General features: G+C 48.4%; 1 protein-coding gene across 1 annotated transcript in view; it reads right to left on the bottom strand.

Moving 5' to 3' along the window:
- Window positions 1-444: 444 nt before the first annotated feature.
- The window catches only part of Mapkapk2 (MAPK activated protein kinase 2), a 44,382-nt gene continuing 21,467 nt past the window's right edge, over window positions 445-23,359 (bottom strand). The window contains exons 2-10 of the mRNA XM_005079859.4: window positions 5,516-5,655; window positions 5,269-5,333; window positions 4,948-5,027; window positions 4,391-4,517; window positions 3,794-3,869; window positions 3,316-3,440; window positions 2,718-2,803; window positions 2,525-2,605; window positions 445-1,986 (exon numbers count right to left, since the gene is read on the bottom strand). Of these exons, the coding sequence (XP_005079916.1) occupies window positions 1,843-1,986; window positions 2,525-2,605; window positions 2,718-2,803; window positions 3,316-3,440; window positions 3,794-3,869; window positions 4,391-4,517; window positions 4,948-5,027; window positions 5,269-5,333; window positions 5,516-5,655 (924 nt within the window). The 3' untranslated portion in view covers window positions 445-1,842. The remainder of the gene's footprint in view (window positions 1,987-2,524; window positions 2,606-2,717; window positions 2,804-3,315; window positions 3,441-3,793; window positions 3,870-4,390; window positions 4,518-4,947; window positions 5,028-5,268; window positions 5,334-5,515; window positions 5,656-23,359) is intronic.

The following is a 23,359-nucleotide window of genomic DNA, read 5'->3' as shown; positions in this document are numbered from 1 at the left end:
GCCACTGTCCTCCTCCCTGACTGGAACAGAGGTCGTGGAGTCAGCAGACAAACTTCTGCTCTAGGCTCTGCCAAGGACACTCAGTTCACCACAGGGTTTCAAAGGAGGCTGGGTCACACAAGGCCTAGCCTGTACTGCTCCCTCCTGGAACTCTAAGGTATTGCAACCCTGCTTCCCTGCTTTTAAGATCAGAACCCTTCATCTGTGGGACCCACCTCAGTGATTCCTGCCACCCACCTGCCCTGGCTCCAAAAAGAAATCAGCTCTGATTGTCACAGGCCCTCAACTAAGAGGGGTTATTCCCATGCTGATCCATCCAGGAGGCCCTCTTCTCCCTCCAGAGCACAGGGCTCTGCCACCCACCACAAAACGCCCTCTCCCCACGGACTGTAAGGGCAGCGGACAAGGGCCTGAGCCCCAGGAAGGAAGAGAAGGAAAACTTTCAACTATTAAATTTGTTTAGTAAAGACAATTTTGCTCATACAAAACAACAGTTTACAACAGTCTGAGTGCTGAACACACCTTCAAAGACGAGGAAGGAGCTGCAGACATCTGGGCCCTGCTCCCAGGCCCAGAGATGCCCAGGAGCCCCTCCTCCACCAACCCCTGAGGGAGCCACCCCTCCTCCAGCAAGAGGGGCATGGGGGACCATGGCACAAAGACTCTTCCCCACCTGCTCCTCCTCAATCCTGGGGAGCCCCCACCCAGGCTGAGTTGTTAGAGGGTAAGGTGGCTAGTGGGCAGAGACAGAGTCAAGACATCTTTGGTGCGAAGACTGTTCCGCCCACCAAGCCATATAGTGGAAATCCAGGAAGACCACACGTGGTCCTGCCCTTGCCAAAAAAGGGAGGTTGGCAGGTACCCCAGAGCTCGGGGGAGATGCATGAAATACAAACACCTTGTAGTATAACCTTCCCAGGCTCACCCATGGGAACAGAGAGACAGCCCATTGAGAAATGGCTAAAAATTTCAGAGAACTCAACAAGAGTGGGTTAATAATGGCAAGAAGGGCAAGCAGAGGCTACTCAGTAGTCAGTGCCTCAGGGACCTAGGGCCAGCACTACTTTTGGACAGGGCACCCGACAAGGGCCCAGTCCTCCTGATGGCTGCCAGTGCCCACTCGCCACTCACTGCCTCCCCTGCCAGCTAACACACAGGCCATGACTACCTGGCTCTGGATCTAGACAAGCTACCTAGGAATCTAGGCAGGCTCAGTTTAAGCAGGAGTCCCTGCAGCCCTGCCGTCCCTAACCCCTCCAATGCCCAGTCACTGGCACAGACCTGGGCATACACACGTGCACACACGTACTCCTGTTGTGCACACAGGTGATGTCTGAGGGCTTCGGCATGAGGCAGAGTGGCACCTACTGCTACTCCTTGCCCCTCTCCCTGGAGCTCCCAGATTCTAGAGCCAGTGGGGACCCCAGGTTACAGTAGGAGGCCAGGGAGGCCAGATGGGACAACCCAGGGACATGCCCTGTAACAACTTCCACAACACCCTTGGGTAAACCCCAGCCTTTGAAGATGGGAATGGACTTGTGGAAAGGACGAGGAGTGGGGGAAAGGACAATAAAAGAGGTTCCATAAAAATTCTACGTCAAATTACAGATAAAATGCAAAAGGAGCCGGGGCTCAAGAGCACCTCACCCCTCCTCACACATCCTCCAACACCCCCCTCTCCAGGGAGGCCAGAGCCAAGGGTAGAATCAGCCAGAGGCATATCTGGGCTCCACATAGCCCAGGAGGACAGGAGGCAGCAGTGGGCAACTTGTGTCTCTTTGTTTAAAAAATATATTCATGTAGAGTTATTGCTTGTCCTCCGGTGGGGTGGGAAACAGCCGCTCAGTGGGCAAGGGCCGCGGCCTCCACGGCACGAGCTTTCTTCCGCCTCTTCAGAAGCAGAGGGTTGGATGCATCTTCTATCTTCTTTATCTTGATCTGCTCATAGTCAACACGCATCGTGGCCAAGGCACTGGTCATCTCCTCCTGGGAGCGGGGTCAGGATTGTGCAGTGGAGAAAGAAGACAGAGATACAATTAGTGAGACATCCACAGGCAGGGCAGGAAAAGGGTGGGCACGGACCGGCTGTGGGCCCACACGGCGACAGCAGCACCCCAACACTGGGTCAGCACAAACCGGCCACTGCAGCTATTCTCTCAGGAGCCCTCTGACAAGCCCTCGGAAGGGCAAAAGAGCCCTGGGCCAGCCATCAGGAGCTCTGGAACTGATCCTGCAGGACCTGTGACAGGCCACTCCCTGCCTGGGGACTTCAGGGCCCTCATGTGAAAACTGAGGAGATAGTATCTGATGCCCTTTCAGGTTCCATTAGAGCCCTAGGTAGAGAAAAGCTCATGGGAAACAGAACCTCTGCCACAAGCCAGTGCAGCGAAAGCAATGGTTCCCAGTCACCTTTTTGTTGCTGCTACACTGGGACAAAGAACGCAGACCCAACTGCCCTTGGCGGGGGCCAGCACTCGTGCTGGGGATTTCCTCTAAACAGCCCCTTACCCAGCGGTACCCTCACCTTGACATCCTCCCACCGTTCCTTGTCCTCCTTCAGGACACGGCTGGTGTGCAGTGGAGTCTGAGGGACCTTCGTAGATTGCTGAGAGAGAATGAGATCAAGTGACAGTGTGGAGCAAGAATCTGCTGCCGAAGGCGCCACACTGAGCAACAACGGTCCCTGCGCCCAGGTCTCCCCAGCCCATAAAGCTTACCATGATCCAGGGGTGGTTCATGAATTCCGTGATGGTCATCCTCTGGGTGGGCTCTGTTTTCAGCAGATTCCGGATAAGCATCTTCACTATGGGGCGAGGCAGAGGACACAGCAGCTCAGGGGGCAGGACAGCTCAGGGATCAGGGATGAACAGTTCGTTGGACAAATAGTTCAGGGGGCAGGACAGCTCAGGGGACGGGACAGCTTATGGGTTGGGACAGTTTAGGGGACATAGATGAGCAACTCAGGGGACAGGACAGCTCAGGGGATGGGATGGCTCGGGATATGGGACAGCCCAGGAGTTGTACCTTGCCCTGCATTAACTTTCCTGCATTAACCAGTCTCAGAAGCAGAGTATATGGAGGCAGCTACCCAAGGATCAGTGGCTGTAAGGACCGTCATGCTAAAACACTGGATAAGCCTACACAGACCCATGGCTCTGACCCCTCCTCAGGCACTTCATAGGCAAGACACACCTAGAAGGCATGGGAGCAGGTGCAAGCGCCGGTTCCCAGCACCCATGTGACACAAGCACCTACACCCACATGTGCATACACTGGCACACACCCTTTCCTTTATTCCAAAAGGCTGGCTCTCACCTTCTTCTGATACTTCTGACCATTCTGGGTTAGGAAATTCATACTGGCCCATTCGGATACGAGTCTTCATACCCGGTGAGATGGCAAGGCCATGATTGGAATAGAAGGGGGGATACCCACATAGCCTAAGGAAGAGAAGGGAAGAGTAGTGTTATTTAGGAACCCTGCACTAAGAATAGGGTGAGAAACAGTCTCTTCTTGAAATAGCCACAGAGAAATAGGAAACTTGATACCGACACAGCAGGAACCCAGGATGTCAACTAAACGGTCTAGCCGTCAGCTAGTTTCTACCACCACTTAGCAACCAGAACCCACTAAGCACCAAGTGAAGCAGGGATGCAGGGGATTCGCAGGGAATCCCCCACTCAAAAGGGAAATGCTAATGTCCGTCTCTTCCTCTTGCCCTGCAGAGGCACAAGCTTCCCCAGCTCCTACTACATTGCAGCCTAGCATCCAGCCCATACCCCAGCCCACTTACAGAATATACATGATGACACCCAAGGACCACATGTCACAGGATTTGTCATACTTCTCTGGGCCCAGCACTTCCGGAGCTGTAAAGCAAAGATCACTGTGTGCTGTCCTGGCTTTTTGAACGCTGAGACCTACCCTGTTTCCAAGTCCTTCATCCCATCAGAATGGAAGAGCCGCTGGGGTGGGAGACGGAAAGAGAGGCCCTTCCCCAGAAGGAACTCTGCAGCTAGAATCTTAGGGTGAAAACATTCCCAAACTGCTGAAGACTTGCAAACATGTGGTGCCCGCTTCATAAACATGTTTTGGGAGCTTATTCTATGAATAAGTTGGGATTTTAAAATGAAATCTGAATCCCTACGGCTCTTCAGAGAGTACAGAGACACTAAATTCTGCCCTAAGCCCAGCAGGCTATTTTCATAACACTCAGTCTCGGCTTCACTTTGGCAGTCCACTTGTGATGGAGTCTTGTCAGGGCCAGCACCACATAAGGACATAAAGACCCCAGCACTCCTAGGAACTATGGTCTCCGGAGACCAGCAAAACAGGGGACTGGGACACAGCCTGCATAATGACTCAGTCCTTGGGTTTCCCTTGAACTCACCTACATAGTACGGTGTATAACACGGAGTGGTCAGAGAGTTGTGACTGGTGGTTTCCTTGGCAAAGCCAAAATCAGTGAGTTTCAGAATGGCATTGGGCCTTTTGGAAGTATATAAGAGGTTCTCAGGCTGTAGAAAGAGGGACCATTAAGTAACAACCCTGTGGAAATAATATGAGAAACCCAAGGGGAAGGACTGTACCTTCCCTTCATCTGCTCAACCAACCATGCATCCGTCCAGTCTCTCTGCAACTGCACACTGTAAGGACATCAATCAGTTCCCTGCTACAGAGGGCCAGGAACCCAGAGACCAGTGTGTGGAACTGTGGGGAACATTGCTGGGTCGGAGAGCTATGTGTGGGACAGTGAGGTGCTAATGAGACCCACAGGGCCGAGTGCAACCGAGAGGGCTTCACTACTAAGTTTGTCGTCCCCTGTCCCAAGTCCACAGGCCATAGACTGGCCTACAGACCATCCTTCCCCGGGGAACCAGGCAGTCAGAGTGCAAGGGGACTCCACTGTCCCATTCTTACAGCTCCTGGGGCATATATAGGCGGTACCTTGACATCCCGATGAGCAATGTTGATTGAGTGCAAATACTGGATGGCCTCTCCAATGCTCTTCATGATTTCTGATGCTTCTGCAGAGAAGAGAGAGAAACACACGATAGAGGTCTAAAAGCTCTAAACACCAGCCTGCCAATGAATGCAGCCTCAGTCTCCCACACCCACCAGCTCATCAAAGACAAAAAGAAGCTGGGAGCTGGTCCACAGCTGAGGGAGGGCCACACTCCTAACAGACAGCACCCCCAGGCTCTCCCGTGAGCACACCCTGAAAAGGCCCCACCCAAAACTACCCCACAGCAGACCTTCCCTCTCTACCTCTTTCTGTGAACGCCTGGTCTCCTCGGTCCTGGATTCGACTAAAGAGCTCTCCACCATCGAGACTGAAAAGAAGGCACAGTGAAAGAGACGAGCAAATCACACCACCCCCACCACACCCCACTACCCACAAAGGAAGTCAAGCGCTGATATTCCAAGCGTCAAGGTCCACAGTGGGCTGTCCCAGAGGGGAAGGCACCTCAGTGTAGCATGAGATAAGCCAGACAGAACACAGCAGGCTGCTCACCACTCCATGACAATCAGCAGGCACTTCCTCCCGGCATACAGGTTCTCATAGACGTCCACGATGTGCACAATGTGTGGACACTGGGACGCCCTCCAGTGCAGCTCCACCTCTCTGCGCGCCTTCGGACAGTCCTGGAGCATCTGCAAAACCAGCACCTGAGTGACACGAGTCTACAGGGCACAGCTTGTGCCCCGCTTGCTGGAAGCCGTGCCCGTTCATTGCCAGCTTTCCCACAACACCACAAATGCTCTCTCTCAAGTCTCTCCCCCTGGGGATCTCTCTGCTGTAACTTTAACCACTCTACACAAAACTTCAACTTGACCCTCCAGAGCTTGACAGGCAACCCTCATTCCAACAGCCACCAAAGCCTTCCTCAGCTAAGAGTGTGAAGTCTATGGAAGACTGCAGTCAAGTATTGCAGGACCCATGGAGACAGACTGAAAAGAACCACTACAGAAAAAAGCACAGGGCCTAGACTGTCTCTCCTGCACCTGAAGGCTAGGAGCATGCTGTCACCATGGTATACCAGTAAGGGAACTGGCCTAAGACCACAGAGCCGTGTGCTGAGGGAAGCAAGTGAAACAGAGGGCAGTTCCCCAAATCCTTGTGACATCACCAAGCATCCCAAATCCTGCCAGGCATCCCTGCAGTGCCAGCAACTGGGAGACTAGACAAGACAGCAAGACTTCAAGGCTGATCTTGGCTCCATAAGGAATCTAAGCCAAGTCTGGGCTATGTGAGGCCCTATCTCCAAAACAAAACAAAAAACCAAGAATAAGTTCCTGCCTGCTTAAACTGTCTTAGTAGAACTCTACTGTTTGGAGTCAAAGGCATCCTAACACACCTCTGCTTTGTAAAATGGAACAACAGCTTGTGCTCAGCAGTAGAAGCTATCATTGCTTCTAGAATGCCTGCTAAGCGTAGGGTACAGACCCACCCAGATTTACCAACACATCTCACACTCCAACAGCTCTGGACATTGTGCAGGCCAAGCTGTCAGGCAAACAGTCAGGCCAGAGAGGACAGCCAAACGGGCAGGAAGGCAGTGGAGGCATCCAGACATGTGATAAGGTGAGGAATGGGCACTGAATACAGTGAAGTCATCTGGCTGAGAAGATAAGCAGGGAGGCCTGAGAGGAGAGCTGAAGTCCATGAAGCTAGCGCCTGGTAAATCGAATCAGACAGCTAAGGTGCAGCCAACGGAATCTCCAACAAGAAAACGTAAGTGCTTTTATGCTGTGGTTCATGCTGTACTGTTTCTAACTGCCAGGATACAGATAAGCAGCCTGCCCAAGGAAAAGCCCACAAAGAACCAACTAGATCACTATCTCCCAAGTGTGCTGGCATGGGCAGCCATGATGCAAGCTCCCCATTGTGTCACACTGCCACCTGGTGGCCCAGTGAAGGCATGGCACAAGCTCTGTATGTGTATTTTTATTTTCCCATGCTGCAAGAGGAGCAGAAAGAGACACGGGCCAATCGCATGTGCTTGTAAGTCAAGTCAACAAATGCTGACTGAATGACCACAGGCCACACAAGGTACTGAACGTCACAACCAAGCAGACTGACAGCAATCTGAATGCTCAGGGTAGTGGAGAAGGGAGGAGAGATACATGAGGTGGGCACTGGAAATACTTGTAATTCAGTTCTCTCTTGGATTCTCCATCACACTGTAGAATGAAAGTGAGAAGAACCCATGGGGGAACTCACACCCTCACGCTCTGCTCCCCATCTTGGGGCAGGAGATATCAGGGGTGAACAGCCAGGTAACAGAGCAGGCTCCTGGCCACACTCCTGTGCCTTCCCGAGCCAGATGAACCACCAGATCCGCTTGTGTCAGCCTCTGCACAGGCCGCAAGGCAGAGCCGACAAGATCCTGAAGAGGGCAGAGAGTGCTGAGCAAAGCCAGCCTCAGTCTGGACACTTGGTTTGGGATCCAGGAGCACAAATGTCTGAGATCAAACACGGCCTAAGCACTGACATCCACAGCCTGACTGACACATGGCCCTGAGGGAGTGAGGGGGCTGCAGGCAGGTCTCTCCTCCTCACAGCAGCCGGGAGTGAGGGGACGTCAACTGGAACAGGGTTAGGAGAATTCTCAATACTTAGAGAAACGTAAACTTTCCCAAGAAGACATGTACCCAAAATGAAATTAGGTTTTATCCTCTAGAAAACTGGTTTAGGGTGAGGAGATGAGGTTTTTCATAACTATGAAAAGTGTTAATTTTTAGAATATGTAGTTTTTAGTGAAGTTTCATTTTTGTTTTGTTTCATTTGAGATAGGGTCTCCCTATATATCCCAGTCACATGCTTATCAGACCCTCACTAAATATGAAAATTAATTGAAGCTATGAATGACCTTCACATCTGCCGGGCACACTGATGTCACAGGGCAGGGCCATGAGGTGCCAGAGACGCTCAGAGACGCTGGAGAGAGAATCCCAAAGGGCAAATCTGAAGCACATGGCTAAGAAAGGCGAGAGAGGCTGCTTGAGCCCCGCCCACGCCCAGGCAGACAGGGGACAAGAAGCTGCCAGAGGACCCTGGCAAGAGTAAGCTGGAGCCACAGGTACGACAGAAGCCAGGAGAGTCAATGGAGAACAAAGGGCCCAGGACCTTAACTCTGGGGACCAGAAAATGGACTTTTCCACTAAAGAAACACAGCCCCGAGAGAAGGCGTGACCGGGAGGAACTCTGAAATCCATGATACCCAATTCTGTACCTAGACTCATGGTGTGCCTGAAATTGTCTTGCAGGAAAGGTCAAAAGACGTTATGTTCTAAACTAAGGTGCAGCAGCCGAGGCTGCCTGCCAAGTGTGGCAGAGGTGAGGACCAGGTCAGGGAGCCCACAGCCAGGAAGGAAGTTCTGAGATAGCGGCATGAGGGAAGTGTAGGAAGTGCCCTGAGTGTTGAATACCTCTGACCCCCTTCCCTCCCATCATGGGCTCTCCTGAATCAAACCAAATGCCAAATGGGAAAGAAACAGAGGAGCCTGGGCCTGCGGCACTCCTCACCAACAGCAGGCAAGGACAATTGGAGTGACAGATAAGCTGCCATACGAACTCCACACCTCAAAAGGCCTCTGTGAACTCCAGGGAGAGGGGGGCTCCTAACACCTCTGTGCCCCCATTTTACTATCTGCTGCACATCAGATGGCACGCCTATGGTTGTCATACTAAAAGTCTAACATGAGAACAGCGCACACCCTGCCAAGAACGGTTCTTGGCGCACGATGAGCATCGCATCAATGCTCTGCTATTATTATTCTGCCCCATATAGTAGTACATTAGTTCCCCTGAAGTGGGCAGCTGGGATCCCAATCACACCCAGTTCACTTGGGGTTATTCATAGCTCTAGGCATCAGACAGTGGGGACCCAGGATACAGGGCAGCTTTAGTTTTCCTCCACATACCACTTAAAGGGACAGCTGGAGCAGGGACAGGCTGATTCCAACTTGGTGCCAAGAGTGATGCCAAAGTCCATTTTAGGCACAAGTGTGCTGTCATATAGTGTGTTGCTAAACAAGACCTCTGCATTCCCAGGAGACACTGGGTCAGATGAAAGCCCTGTGTCAGGCAACATCTCACCAGTCCCCGAGGTCAGGGCCATTGTCTCTTCATTCTGGACCACAGATGTTCCTTTGTACCACCTGGTTGTCACAGATGCTTCACAGGGTAAAAGGAAAGAGGGACCTGAGATGCCACTGTGGGACTGCTCAGCTTGTGTGAGCACTGAAGGGAGCAGCAGGCACAGCTGGGGGAGAGGGGAGGGTGTCTCCAAGTAAACCTTCTCCAAGTACTTCCAATGTGTCATCTCACCTGCCTCATGCCCTCTCTGGGAGGGAACATCCTATTTTAAAAATGAGGTCATCACTATAGACAAATCCCTCCATAGGACCTTTCAGCCAGCTGAGGTGGGACTGGAATGTCCCTTTAGAGGATCTTCACCCAGGCAACTAGACACCCACATCTGCAGGCTAGGTTACCTCCTAAGCTCTCAGTCTCCAGCAGGAAAGCAGCTCGTGCACAAGGGCGCAGGCTCAGTCTCCCTCAGCTGACCCCCACCCCGCCCCACCCCACCCCACCCTACCCCACCCTAGGAGGGAACAAAGTAGACTGAGTCTGCTCAGCCACTCTCTGGCCCACTCCAGCTCTATTTATTCTATGTGAGCACCACATGCAGCCCTTCCCAGGGGAAAGAGGGTGTCATGTCTCCTCAAAAATGTCTAGGCCTCTCCTTCCAAAATGAAGCCTGGAGAGTGGAGCCTCCACACACAACATGAGAAGTCACAGAGCTTTGAGACCAGGACACACTGTCCTTACGTCATCTGTTATCTCAGCCAGGTCCTTCAAGAGTCCACAACCCTAGCTTCAAGTCCAGAGAGGGACACACACAGAATAACCTCACTCTGCAAAACCTAGAGTGCTCACACTGGCTCAGGGAGGAGGACACAACGGGAAGCGTTAACAAATATAGCATGAGATCCCAAGCCATGGGACTTAGTTATGGGAGACGCATAAGCTTCAGGCTCTGTCCCCCTAATTTATCATACATTGAACTTGCTCTGCAATTGAAATAGGTGTGATGCTGCCATGGAAGCAGCACAGTGGTGAGAGAGTCTCAGCTCCCAAAACCACTGACATCTACCAACAGGCCTGACAGACACACCACACTTCTCTCTGTGTTCATCTGTCCCTGCTCCAAAGCACCAGAGGTGACAGCGGCCACATGTCCATCTAATTACTGACAAAAAGATAAAGGAGCATGTCTGCCTGCGAGAGCCTCTGCAAAGCTCAGTGAGGACGGCAGATATGCTTCCCTGGAAACTGATCTAAACAACCCGAGCTCGGGAAGCAGACAAATGAGGTACACGGACGGACTGTGCCGGGACCCTGTGCCGGTGCATGCATCCCCACACTTGTGGTCAGGAAATAAAAATCAATTCTCTACTTGTTACTGAATGTTATAACTGTGATGAGGGAAAGTCTCTACCCAAAGTTTAGCTGACATGAGTAATCCTAGTGCCAAAAGTCATAAACACCTTTGCCATGCTGCCCAGAAGTGATCTCTACTGAGGTGACTCCCTGCTGTAACCCTTAATGCTCCAGAACCACCAGAAAGACAGTTGCAAAGGACTGAGGCTCAATAAAGGTCACACTGTAAATGACAAACTTTCCAAACAGTTGCAACAATGCCTGACGGATAAATGCTAACTGAACTCTAGCAAAGACCACCAATCCAACATAAAAATGGCTAACGGAGAAGAAAGGCAGTTCAAAGAAGAACCGCGATGGCCAAGTGAAAACGCCCATTGCAACCATAAAGAGGAATGCTTATTAAAGGGCCAGAATCTGCACTGGGCTGGCAAAACCTAACATGTGAACAAATCCTAGTCTGGCAAAGATTCAGGAAACAGACTCTCACTCAGGACTGAAAGATTTCTAATTTGGAGAAATCTGTCACACCTATGAAAACTGTGTTTAAATCTTGGATCCAATCATGCCCTACACACACTTTTCCTGCAGCACTGAATGGCAGGAAGCCACTAGCACCCAATGTCTACAGAGCTGATCATGACGTGTGAGCAGAGATGCAGACCACAGAACATGGTGCCCTCGGTGAGAGAATGAAGAGGCTTCTCGGCCATCACTACCGGGAGGACAGGTGACTGGAAAGCACACACAGTCAGGTGATGATGCTCTCTCTAGCTGTGTTTAATGTCCTGACTTTAAATGGAACTGCACTCGCATTTCATAAGTAACTTTCAAAGCACAGTCCTCAAGACAAGATGAAAACACACCAACAGGTTAATTTGGGTTTAATGTACATGGGAAGGATTGCTGGCAACATTTTTCTTCTGTTGTGTAGTTCTTAAATTTCTTTTTAAAAAAAGAAAGAAAGGATACTAAACAGAATGTGTAACTCCCCTTGTGTGTTTTTGTTGTTGTTTTGTTTCTTAAGACAATGGAAAGAGAGGCTTGAGTCTACTCCATGGGTAAAAGCACATATTCACAAGCCTGATGATCTGAGTTCAAGCCCTAGGACCCCTGGGGTGGAAGGAGAGAACAGATGGGGGGGGCACAGAGACACAGAGAGACAGAGACAGACAGCATGGATGCCTAAGGTTTTCTTGGAGAAAGGTTTTTTGTTTCTTTGTTTTGTTAAGTTAACAATGCTGGGCCAGGAAGATGGTTCAATGGTTAAGACGACTATCCTTAAGGCCACAGGACTTGGATTCAATACCCATCAGCCACATGGTGCTCACAGTCATTGGTAATTCCAATCATGGGGATTCAACATCTTCTTCCTCTAGTCCCTACAGGCACTGCCCACACATGGTGCACAAACACAGAGTCAAACAAAACACTCATTTACATAAAATAAAAATAAAATCTCCAAGCCGGGCGGTGGTGGCGCACGCCTTTAATCCCAGCACTCGGGAGGCAGAGGCAGGCGGATCTCTGTGAGTTCGAGGCCGGGCTGGACCGACAGCCTCCAAAACAATACAGAGAAACCCTGTCTTGTAAAACCAAAAAAAATAAATAAATAAAATCTCCAAAGGAGAGTAACAGTGCTGATCACCAGTAAGCAGATCCTATAGAGAAGCACATATTCTATACACACACACCTTTTCTACTTTTTATGTTTATCTGATTCTTAACATTTGCATGAATGCCTTTAAAAATGACTCAGAGGACAGCATGCTTTAGGTCTTGCATTTGAAGTAGGTGGAGCTCTGTGCACTCCACAGGCCAGCTGTCCTTCACCCCAGGTGAGAGCAGCAGGGTTGAGGGCTATCACAGCAACAGGAGGATGCCCTTGTACACCAGAGGGGAGGAAGGCAACACAGCTTCTTGGAAAATGGGACGAAATATGACAGAAGGCAAACTAGGTCCAAACCACACCACTGCTCACAAGTTCTGACCTGTGTGGAAGCGAACCCTGTGGGTGGTGGGTCTTGAGTAGCATGGTGGTTAGAATGGCCCTTGGAGGGCTCAGGGAATGTGAACACTTGGAGAGTTTGGAACCCTTAGGATATTCAGCCTTGTTGGAGGAAGTACATCATAGGAGGTGGGCTCTGGAGGTTTTACAGACTTCCCCATTTCCTTCCCTCTGCTTCCTGTGCAACAGAAATGTGATCAGCCAGTTTACTACTCCTGAACACGTCATGCCTTCCTCACCATTATGGACTATAGCCCTCTGGAATCATAAGCAAAATTAGCTTTTAAAAAATTATTTATTATCTATACAGTGTTCTGCCTGCATGTATCCCTTTACAGATGGTTGTGAGCCACCATGTGGGTGCTGAGAATTTAACTCAGGACCTCTGAAAGAGCAACCAGTACTCTTAACCTCTGAGCCATCTCTTCAGCCCCCAAAATTAACTCTTAAGCTGCTTTTGATCAAATGCTTTTGATCCCGGTGTGATGGGAGATATCATTCTGTACATCTGTCTCTCTTATTGGTTGTTGAATAAAGCACTGTTGGCCAATAGGAAAGCAAAATAGGTGGGACTAGGAGTCGAGGAGGATTCTGGAAAACAGAGGCATGGGCAGTCACAATGTAGGACTCAGGAGAAGCAACATGTGGACCCTTCCTCCTGTAAGCAAAGACCACGTGGAAATTCTCAGATTAGCAATTATGGGTTAAATACTTAAGTCAGAGATAGCCAATAAGAAACAAAGCAAATGGCCAACAGCTTATAATTAATATAGCGTCCTGTGTGTTATTTGGGGGTTCAGACAGCTCAGTAGGGCCCAGGCGGCTGGCAGGAAGACAACACATTACACTGGTATTTTACCACAGCAACAGAAAAGTGACTAATGTGGGTAAGAGGATGAAAGACTAGGTGACAGGGACATTTCTTTCTGTTCCAATGGATGAACTATGACAAAAAGAGGAATTTTCATTTATATTGAAACTATCTTGCTCCAGTCACACTTCATACAAGACAATATTGCTACATTTAAGCCTAAGAGCCCTACAGGATACAGTCTACTGCTAACTCCACTATACAAAGATAGCAACTGAAGCAACTTGCCCAAAGTTTATTGGCTAGTAAATGATAAACCTAAGATTCACACTCCAACTTCCAAGTTTTGGTGTGTTTTTTATATGGTTTAATAGTTTGGTTTTTTCATAAATGAGTTTTTAAGGAGTGTGACCAGCAAATATATGCTGCTAAACTATCTCATTCACCCTAGATATCTCTCACTGTGCTGGCTAATTTTACACCAACTTGACACAACCTATAGTCATCTTAGAGGAGGGAACCAAAATTGAGAAAATGCCTTTGTAAGACTGGGCTGTAGGCAGGCAAGGCAGAAGGGTATTTTCTGAATCAGTAATTGGTAGGGGAGGGCCCAATCCACTGTGGGTGGTGCCATCCCTGGGCTAGTTGTCCTGGGTTCTATAAGAAAGGTTGAGCAAGTCATGAGGAGCAAACCAGTAAGCAGCAACCCCCATGGCCTCTGTATCAGCTCCTACCTCCAGGTTCCTGCCTGCTTAGGTTCCTGTCCTGACTTCCTTCAATGATGAACAGTGATGTGGAAGTGTGAGCTAAATAAAACCCTTTCTTCAGCTTGCTTTTGATCATGGTTTCATCACAGCAATAAAAAAAAAAAAAACTAAGACACCAGGCAGTGGTGGCACACACCTTTAATGCCAGCACTTGGGAAGCAGAGGCAGGTGGATCTCTTGTGAGTTTGAGGCCAGCCTGGTCTACAAGAGCTAGTTCCAGGACAGCCTCCAAAGTCACAGAGAAACCCTGTCTTGAAAAACCTAAATAAAACAAAACAAACCCTAAGACACCCATCCCTGCTGTGTTCCCAGGCCTTTGCAGTTCTTCTCCCCCCCCTCTCTCTCTCACACACACACACACACACACACACACACACACACACACACACACACAGCTACTCTTTCCTGAGACCCAGTGTAAAGTTTGACATAAAGAATCTCAATGAGCACTAAGTAATTACACAGACAGACTGTATCAGTCACAAGCCATGGCTTCCAACAAATCACATCTTTCTGGGAAATGAAGACAAAGTCAGGTGAGGTGTAGATGAAAGTTTCTGTCCCAGCTGGTTTAGTCACAAATAAACTCAAAGAGGCTTATACTAATTATAAACGGTTTGGCCTATTGCTCAGGCTTCTTATTGGCTAGCTCTCTCTTAATTACTAAACCATTTCTATTAATCTGTGTATCTCCATGTGGTCTTGACTTACTGGTGATGCCTGGACCTCTTGCTTCCTCAGCAGTTACAGGAGTCTCCTTGACTCCACCTACTACCTTTTCTCTATCCCTATTGGTTTTCCTCCCTAGCTAAATCATGTCTGTCCATTGGCCAAAACAGCTTTATTCATCAACCAATAAGAGAAACACATATTCTTAGCATACAGAAGTGATGGGGGAAGTCCTGTGTATATGTCAATAAAGCACTGTTGGCCAATAGGAAACCAAGATAGGTGGGACTAGGAGTCCAGGAGGACTCTGGGAAGGAGAAACACAGGAAGTCAAGATGTAGCTACCATAGGGGTCAGAAGTCCAGACCCCTTTCTTCAGTAAGAGAAATATTTAGACAGGTTAAATACTTAAGTCAGAGCTAGCCAGTAAGAAAAAGCAAGGCCAACAGCTTCATAATTAACATAGCCTCCTGTGTGTTTATTTGGGACTTATGCGGCTCTGGAACCAGGCTGGCGGGAAGGCTTCTCTTTACACAGAAAGTTCTCCCCCATCAAGGAGACATACCAAACTCTTTAACTTTGTCCTAGGCTAAAGTTAAAGTGACACAAGGAAAAACAACATATTCATTGTAGTATTTAGTAGGTGAAACGTGTAAGAATCAGCAGAGATCTTTTTCATTATGGAGGAAGGAGGTCAAGAGCTCAGTCAATTTGCCCTCTCACAGCAAGTGCCAAGTTTTAATTCAAATGGTAAAATGCAATGCAATGTCATCTTCTGGACACCATTTCAGCTGACTGAGGTTCCTAAACAGCTCTGATGGGAAGGATCAGGGAGGGGAAGGGAAGGATGAAGGCAAAGTAAAACTCCTATATTCAGGGGTATGTGAGCGTGCAAATGCACACACCTCTAACGCTGGTGAACGACTGGGTTAACCAAGACCGGAAGACCAAGGGGTATGCATAACATATGGGAGAATGGTTGAGAAGGAGGAGCCACTCCTTCCCACTTCATTAATAAAAATGGCCCAGAGAGGGCCCAGTCCCCTAACACAAGAACACACATGACAGAGACGTTACCTTCTGTACTGCTAAGAACAAGGTAATGTCTCATCTTACTTAAGACACCATCCCTCACCCAGTTGAAGACATAAACAAAGGCACTGTCACTCTGAACTGATTTACCAGAGAGAATTCCATGATGCTTAAACACAGATACCCCTAAGCAAAAGCAAGAACAAATCCACCAACCACGCGGGGAGAAAGGAACCCTGCTCAAATTCAAAGAGGGGAGAAAGAAGGGGGACGGAGACCTGCAGTTTAGATGAGACCAACATCTGGATGTTGAGAAAAACCAGCAATGGGAAGACCTCAAAGGGACTCCGCTTGAAAAGGTACAGCAAGTCTCACGCAAGTGAATTCTAACACAATCACCCAGGAAGGAGGAGGCCCCGCCACAGAGGGTCAAGAACGCAACACAGGGAAAGTGAGGTACTAAAGGATGTGACCCAAGATGCAAAAACTGCTAGCAAGTCAGGGAGGGAGGAAGAGGTGTAGGCTCACAGAGAACCTGAAAATGCATGAGCTGCTGGCTGCAGTCCAAGTTAAAAAAGAAAAAAGGATCAGGGAGGACCCTGTAGGCAACAGAGGCAGAAAATGGGGGGCTGTCTATGTTTACCATGCCCGTCTTTTCTAGCAGGAGGGTTGTTCTTCAGACTAGAAACTAAATATCTAAAACCACACATACATGGCTCCTAAGGAAACATGGACTCTAAGATAGACTGAGAAGCAATTTACATCCCCGGCCTTAGAAGAATCGCAGCCTGGGGTGCAGTGAGAGTGGGAGCCACAGATGCTGTGACGACTCAACCTCTGAGGGAAGGGTTAGGCGACTGTCACACATGCCCCTCATGCCCCTCCTCGGTGCCCACTGTCCTGACACCAGACTGAGGGAAAAGAAACATATGTAAACCAGAGTGCTCACACAGTGTGACAACTAAGAGGGTATGGAATTTCACTGCTTCTCTAAAGGAAAGAGACTGACCATATGGACTGCTTTGCATGCACCAGCTCTGGCAAAGCTCTGGGATAGATCATCAGCTAGACCTCCACCACCCAGAGGCTCCCTGAGAAACCACGGCCAGTGACTCTCGTTTCCTCTCTCAGTTACTAAACTACACACCAAAGGAATGCCAGACACGAGGAGCCTTGACTCGAGGGGCACAGGCAGTCTCCTGCCAGACCACTGGAATATTGTTTAATGGATCAGGACAGGCTGCTAAAGACCAAACTAAAACCACTCTGCCCTCTGGTTTAGAGACCTCAGTAAACCTGCCACCATCTAGTGCAGATATAAACTGTGAGGTCATCAACCTCAGCCTCCCACCCTCCCTGATGGAAGCAATTCAACAGCATGTCTGAGGAGATCGCCAAAACCCATCTTCCCTGCCCAGCCTTTCCGCCACTTCCTTTAGACACATTCTAACCACTTTCTAGACGTAGCCATCCTCAGCTCTAATAAGCCTGGATTACCTTCTATTCCAGCTTCTCTGAGTCGTAGACAGCAGCTCAGTGGAGGCAATGTAGGAAAACAACTTAGGAGAGGGAAGGGTTTACTCTTATAATTCCAGGCCACATGGTCACTGAGGGAGGACAGGGCAGCAGCTAGAAGCAGAGACCATGGAGGAATGCTACTTGCTGGCTCACTGTTTTAGCTGGCTTTTTGATTTGTTTGGTTTTGTTTTTCAAAATAGGGTTTCTCTGGTTGTTGTGGAACTCACTTTGTAAACCAGGCTGGCTTCGAACTCACAGAGATCCACCTGCCTCTGCCTAGGACTAAAGGATGCACCATCACCATCACTGCCCAGCTAGCTAGCTTTCCTATACAGGCCAGGACCACTGCATAGACATGGTGATGCCTCACAGTGGGCTGGCCCTCCTGTATTAATTAATACTCATGACAATTCACACACAGAGAGACCAATCTGATGTAGGCAGTTCCTCAATGGACGCTTTCCTCTCAATTTGACGCTAGGTTGTATCACACTGACAATTAACACTAACTAGGACACCTTCTGAAACACCCATCTGAGTGGGGCCTTCTTTTCTATAAGTCCCTAGATAACAATACAGAATCCAAATTCGGAATTTGATCCTTCCATATCTGTTCTCACTTCCCAACATTCCAGATACTTAAGCGACATTACATGTAATGACTGCCTGTCTTTGTACCCTTCAAAAATCATTGTAGTGTCCTCCGTGAAACTTTTCTAGCCACTCTGAGGCAGAGTCATCCCCTCTTTCTTCCTCATTCCCATAAACTTTTAAGTCAGCACTTAATGGTTATGATTTGAGTATAAGATGACCCCATCCCCGCCCAGTTAAAGTTGTTAATGCTGTTTAAGAAAGGTCACCAGACATAGTAGTCCTTACATGTATCCTATCACTGGCTCCTCCGTCTTGCTCTGCCCTGTCTGCCACAGGTGCACAGCTCTCCTCTGCCTCACTCTTCTGAGCACATGGGAAACAGAAAAACAAATGCATACATGTTCACCTACACTTTTGAAAACAGGCAGAAGCCAGAAAGAGATGACAGCTGTTCCATGACCTTCTAAAATTTTCAAAACATTAAAACTTCCTTCAAGTTATAAATGAATACAGAAATTTTAAAACAAAACTTATATTAGTTAAAACATTAGAGATATTAAGAATACGTGTTTTCAAAGAGGGATGCTCTCTCAGCCTGGACTCTTAGGGGAGTGCCTGGACCCTGCCCTGAGTGAAATGGCAGACTCTAGATGTCCCCTATGTGGAAGGAAGTGGCAATAGTGTGGGAGGCTGGGGGGGTGGGGGGTTCGGGAGGAGGGGAGGGAGAGGGAACTGGGATTGACATGTAAAACAAGCTATTTAAAATTAAAATAATAAATAAATAAATAAAAATGCATGTTTCACATTCTTGCAACCAAAACCATGCTAGTAGTCTCCCAAGTTATGTGCATACACTGTGGAATGAACACATTTTCTAGTCTTCATGCTCTGTGCACACGCTGTGGAGTCAACATGTTTTCTAGTCTTCATGCTCTGTGCACACGCTGTGGAGTCAACATGTTTTCTAGTCTTCATGCTCTGTGCACACGCTGCGGAGTGAGCATATTTTCTAGGTTCATACACTGTCTCTTCCTTTCTGGGTTGGGACTAATTTTTACTCCACCCTCTGCAGTGCAGCACCATGAAGCATCCAAGAGTGAAGGTTTCCCAGTGCAGAGACTTCCTTATCTTTCAACCAAACTCCTTCCCACAGTAATGTCCAGAGGCTACGTTCTGAGTCCCTGTCTGCACACGCAGAACCCTGGGCAGCAACACCTGTCTTCTCACTTTTAGGTATCAGCCCTATGATTCTACTTACATTGGGCTCAAACTTCCTTTCCAGAATTACTACTTTTCATTTCTTGTCAGAAATTCCATCTCTGCTACTGTCTATCAACTATCTGTTTTTACAAAATAGGCTATGAGTAGCTCACTAGGATACAATGATGAAACACAATTGCAAACTTCCCAAATGGCCAGCTGACCAATAACAAAACAAATCTTTTACAAGAAAGAAGATTTGTCACTAACCCCATATACATAGTGACCTGTGGGCTGAAGCTCACAGTGAAGTTTATGCTCTACGCCATGACTCAATGGTGTTGGGGAAGTCTTTTGTCAATAAAGCACTGTTGAGCCAATAGGAATCTAGATAGGTGGGACTAGGAGTCCAGGAGGATTCTGGGAAGGAGAAACACAAGAGAGTCGACATGTGACGCCATGGGGTAGGAAGCCCGGAACTATTCTCCGGTAAGAGACATACTTAGATTAACAATTATGGGGTAATTACTTAAGTCAGAGCTAGCCAGTAAGAAACAAGCAAGGCCAACAGCTTCATAATTAATACAGTGTCTTGTGTGTTATTTGGGGACTACAAAGCGGCAGAGCCCAGGCGACTGGCTGGGGATAAGCCAAAGCGGCTGGCAAGGAAAAGCTGCCCTTTACATAATGGCGATCCACCACACAGTTAAACTCTGAGCTGTGATGCCAGGGTGTATCCTTTACAGGCTATTTACTCTGCAGTAAGTTAAATTCATGAGCAATTGAAAACGAAGACTACAAAAACATGTTTCTTGGAAGAATGCACACTAAAGATCTATAATGATTGGCTTTAAGAAAAGCTACATCTTAGGCCTGGTTTTCAAACTAGGTTGATCCTCCCACCCACCCACCCCACACACACACACACACACAGATCAAGATCACCCTACTCTACAGCCTGATGGGCAAGAACAAATGATTTCAATTCTGGCTCTACATGACGATCTGCAAGAGGAATAGGCCCCACATTCTGAACACACACCCATCCTCCAGAAAGAGGAGGAGGAAGAACGAGACTGAAAACACTGACGGCCTCACGAATGTACACGTCACATGCAGGTGCCACACTGCTCTTCTCTGCAGAGTTCCAATTTCAGTGAATGTGCAGCCACCAAACTAGACTGATGTTTGTCCCCAAGGCACACTTGGCAGTATCTGGCAAAAATTCTGATCATCGCTGCTTTGCAGAACACACTGCTATTGCATCTATTGAGGCGAGGCCATAACGCTGACTCCTACATAGCGCGGGTCAGAGTCACCCTCTCCCCACCCCAACCTCCACCCCCACTCTCCGCAGCCCCACCACGAAGACTCATCTAGTCAATAATAACAAGAAAGGCCAAGGAAGGCTGCTTTAAACCAAAGAGTCTGGATTAAGGTAATTTTAACAGCAGCCTTTTCATCAGACGGAAGCAAGGATTGAAAGACACAATGGCAAGCAGAGTGCATGCAGCTCAAACCATTAGTATCAAAGGTTGACATGCCGTCACACTGAGTATCTTAACAGCTCTCTTAGATCCACAGCACTTTGACAAGCGCTAACTCTTCTGATGTCACAACTCCACCCTCTTTCTGCACTGCACACACACAAGAATCACATCCTGACCCTGCTCAGGTCTAGGCCACGCAGTGAAAGCAGTGTTGGTTCCTTCTCAAAAGTGGATAACCAGGCTGTAGCAGATCTGAGAACCATGACACAAGAGAAACAGCCCAATAAACCAGAGCAACAGGCCTGAAAAAGAGAACCAACCTTCAAGAGGCAGTCAAGTGGTAAAACAGTAACAGTCCTAAAATTCCACAGGGGTGCCACCAAAAAAAGGACTGAATTCTACTTTCCTCATTGGCAGCAAACAAGTCAACAGTGGTAAAGTCTTGTGAGATAGCCACTTCCTCTCCCTGAAAGAGCTGGGTGGGCTCCCAGAACCCACCATCTCTGTAAGAGTAGCTCTCTGAGAAATAGGTTCTCCCTAATCTCAGACAGTGAGAAAACAAGGCAGTTGGCCAGAAACAAGAAGCAACAAACAGCCTCCAGTCACCAAGCAATCACACGCCAGCTACTCACCCAAGAGAAATGAAAACATTAGGTTCACAAGAAAAACACCTGCACAAGAAGGCACTTGGAGCTTATTCATCAGTTCTCAAAACTGGGAACAACCCAAACCCCAGCCCCAGGAGACCAGATAAGCAAACTATCAAATATACAATGGAACAGGACTCAGAGCAAGAAGTAACAAAGTAACGGACTGCCAAAACAAGCAACCATGTGGATGACCCTCACCTCACACAGGAGTTCATGCACACAGACATACGACATGTGCACACACACACACGTGGAAGGGTGTGTGTGTGTGCGGGTGTGTGTGTGTGCACGCATGTGTGCATGTATGTGTGTATCTCCATCTTGTAATGGGGTTTGGGAGGGGTATGGGAGGGATTTACTAGAGGAAATTTCCTTTACCTTTTTGTTGTAAGTTGCTATAGATTTACCTTTTTGATATAGATTTGTTATAGGGTAAATTCCCTTTATCCTAACGTTATATAGATTTGGGTTGTATATGGAACCTCTGTCAAGCTTCATCAAATTAAGAGATATATATAGACAGGCGGGCAGGCAGCAGGCAGACATAAATTTTACGCCCCCCCACACACTAGCAAATGCTAGACTTGAATGCGTATACTGAGAGAATGGGGTGAGACGCACTGACATCTACACCAACAAGAAATGTATCCTCCAAGCACAGCGAGCTGTATGAATGGATAGGTGAGCTGAAAGAGGGAAAGACTGACAGACAATGCAGAACATGGCTAACGAGGGAAAGACTGGCAGACAATGCAAAACATGGCTAACGGTAGAACCTCGGCGGCTGGACAGATGGGTGCAACTGCACATCTGAAATGGCTCACGGTAAGAAGCTATGGAGAGGAGAAGGAATAGCCAGTCCCCAGCACCACAGGGACCGGAGGGTAGCTGAGAGGTCATGGGAGGAAAGTGTAGTAAGGCAATGTTACTTTCAGTCCACAGAAAGGCCTCTCAAGGCAAGAACTGTGAAAGGTCAGGCTGACCTGGTGATAAGCAATGCTGGCCAGCACAGAGTAAATGTAAGGTTGGTGCTTAGACCTTGGACGTCAACTCCTGCTCCTATGGGACCAGCTACATCATGATGTGACTGTGGTCAGAAGCAAGTCCCACCCACTCTAGCCTTGGCTGAAGGAACCCAGCTCCCAGTGAGGGGACAAGAGCACATGTGCTGTCCAGTTTTGACAACCCACTATTTATAACACCTCTAAAAGTCACTTTTCTAGAGACCAAATACTCAGATGCCAATCTGAGCCTTACTGATCTCCAGCAGTTCCACACAGGCCAAAAGCAGGGAGTCTGCTGTTTCACCAACTGCTCCCCAAAGAAACAGCCTACGGCCCAAGCAGCCCTCAACCATCTGCACATGAATGCTGCAGATGAGCCACAGCAAAATCCAAATCAATAAGCAGAAGGCCCATCCCATAGCCCCAGTCTGTGTGTGTGTGTGTGTGTGTGTGTGTGTGTGTGTGTGTGTGTGTTTGTGTGTGAGAGAGAGAGACACACACACACACACATATTCTGGAACAAACATTATAGAAGCCAAAGTGAATTAAAGGAATACATTTTTCTGGATGAAAAAAATCACTCACATTTTTGAAAGCACAGTTTCAATAATTTTAAGATTACAGTTTCCATCCCCACCCCCCACTCCAGTGATATAGATCATCCAAAATCTGGCTGCATAAGACAACATGTGATAGACTGTCATGTGTTCAAAGAAGGTGGTGGAAAATAGTGCAAGCAGGTTCTAAGCACTACAATTAGTTTACTGACAAGTCATTTTCACTGTTTCCCTCCCTGTTTGTCCCCAGAAAAGAACAGGACCCCAGAGACCCTCTCCTGGCTATCGGTGCCTACAACTAGCCTGCTCTTTCTCAACCTCGACTTTTTGGCTTCCAAGGAACTTGAATCATCTGGAGCATCTGAACTCAAGACCTTAAAGGAGGGACTATACATTTCAAATAAAACCATCTCACAAACCAAAACAACTTGCAGGCTGGGGTAGGGGTGAAGACGGGAGGATGTGTGGCAGCATGGAGACTGTGATCTAAATGAGAAATGCCCCTACAGGCTCAAGCATTTCAACACCTGGTCGCCAGATGGCGCTGTTTCCGAGAGATTATGGGTGGGGAAGCCTAGCTGCAATAGCAGTCACTGGGAGTCTTTGAGA

Source organism: Mesocricetus auratus, unplaced genomic scaffold (assembly GCF_017639785.1).
Source record: "Mesocricetus auratus isolate SY011 unplaced genomic scaffold, BCM_Maur_2.0 Super-Scaffold_100676, whole genome shotgun sequence".
Lineage (NCBI taxonomy): Eukaryota > Metazoa > Chordata > Mammalia > Rodentia > Cricetidae > Mesocricetus > Mesocricetus auratus.
This window is presented reverse-complemented; position numbering and strand designations above follow the sequence as displayed.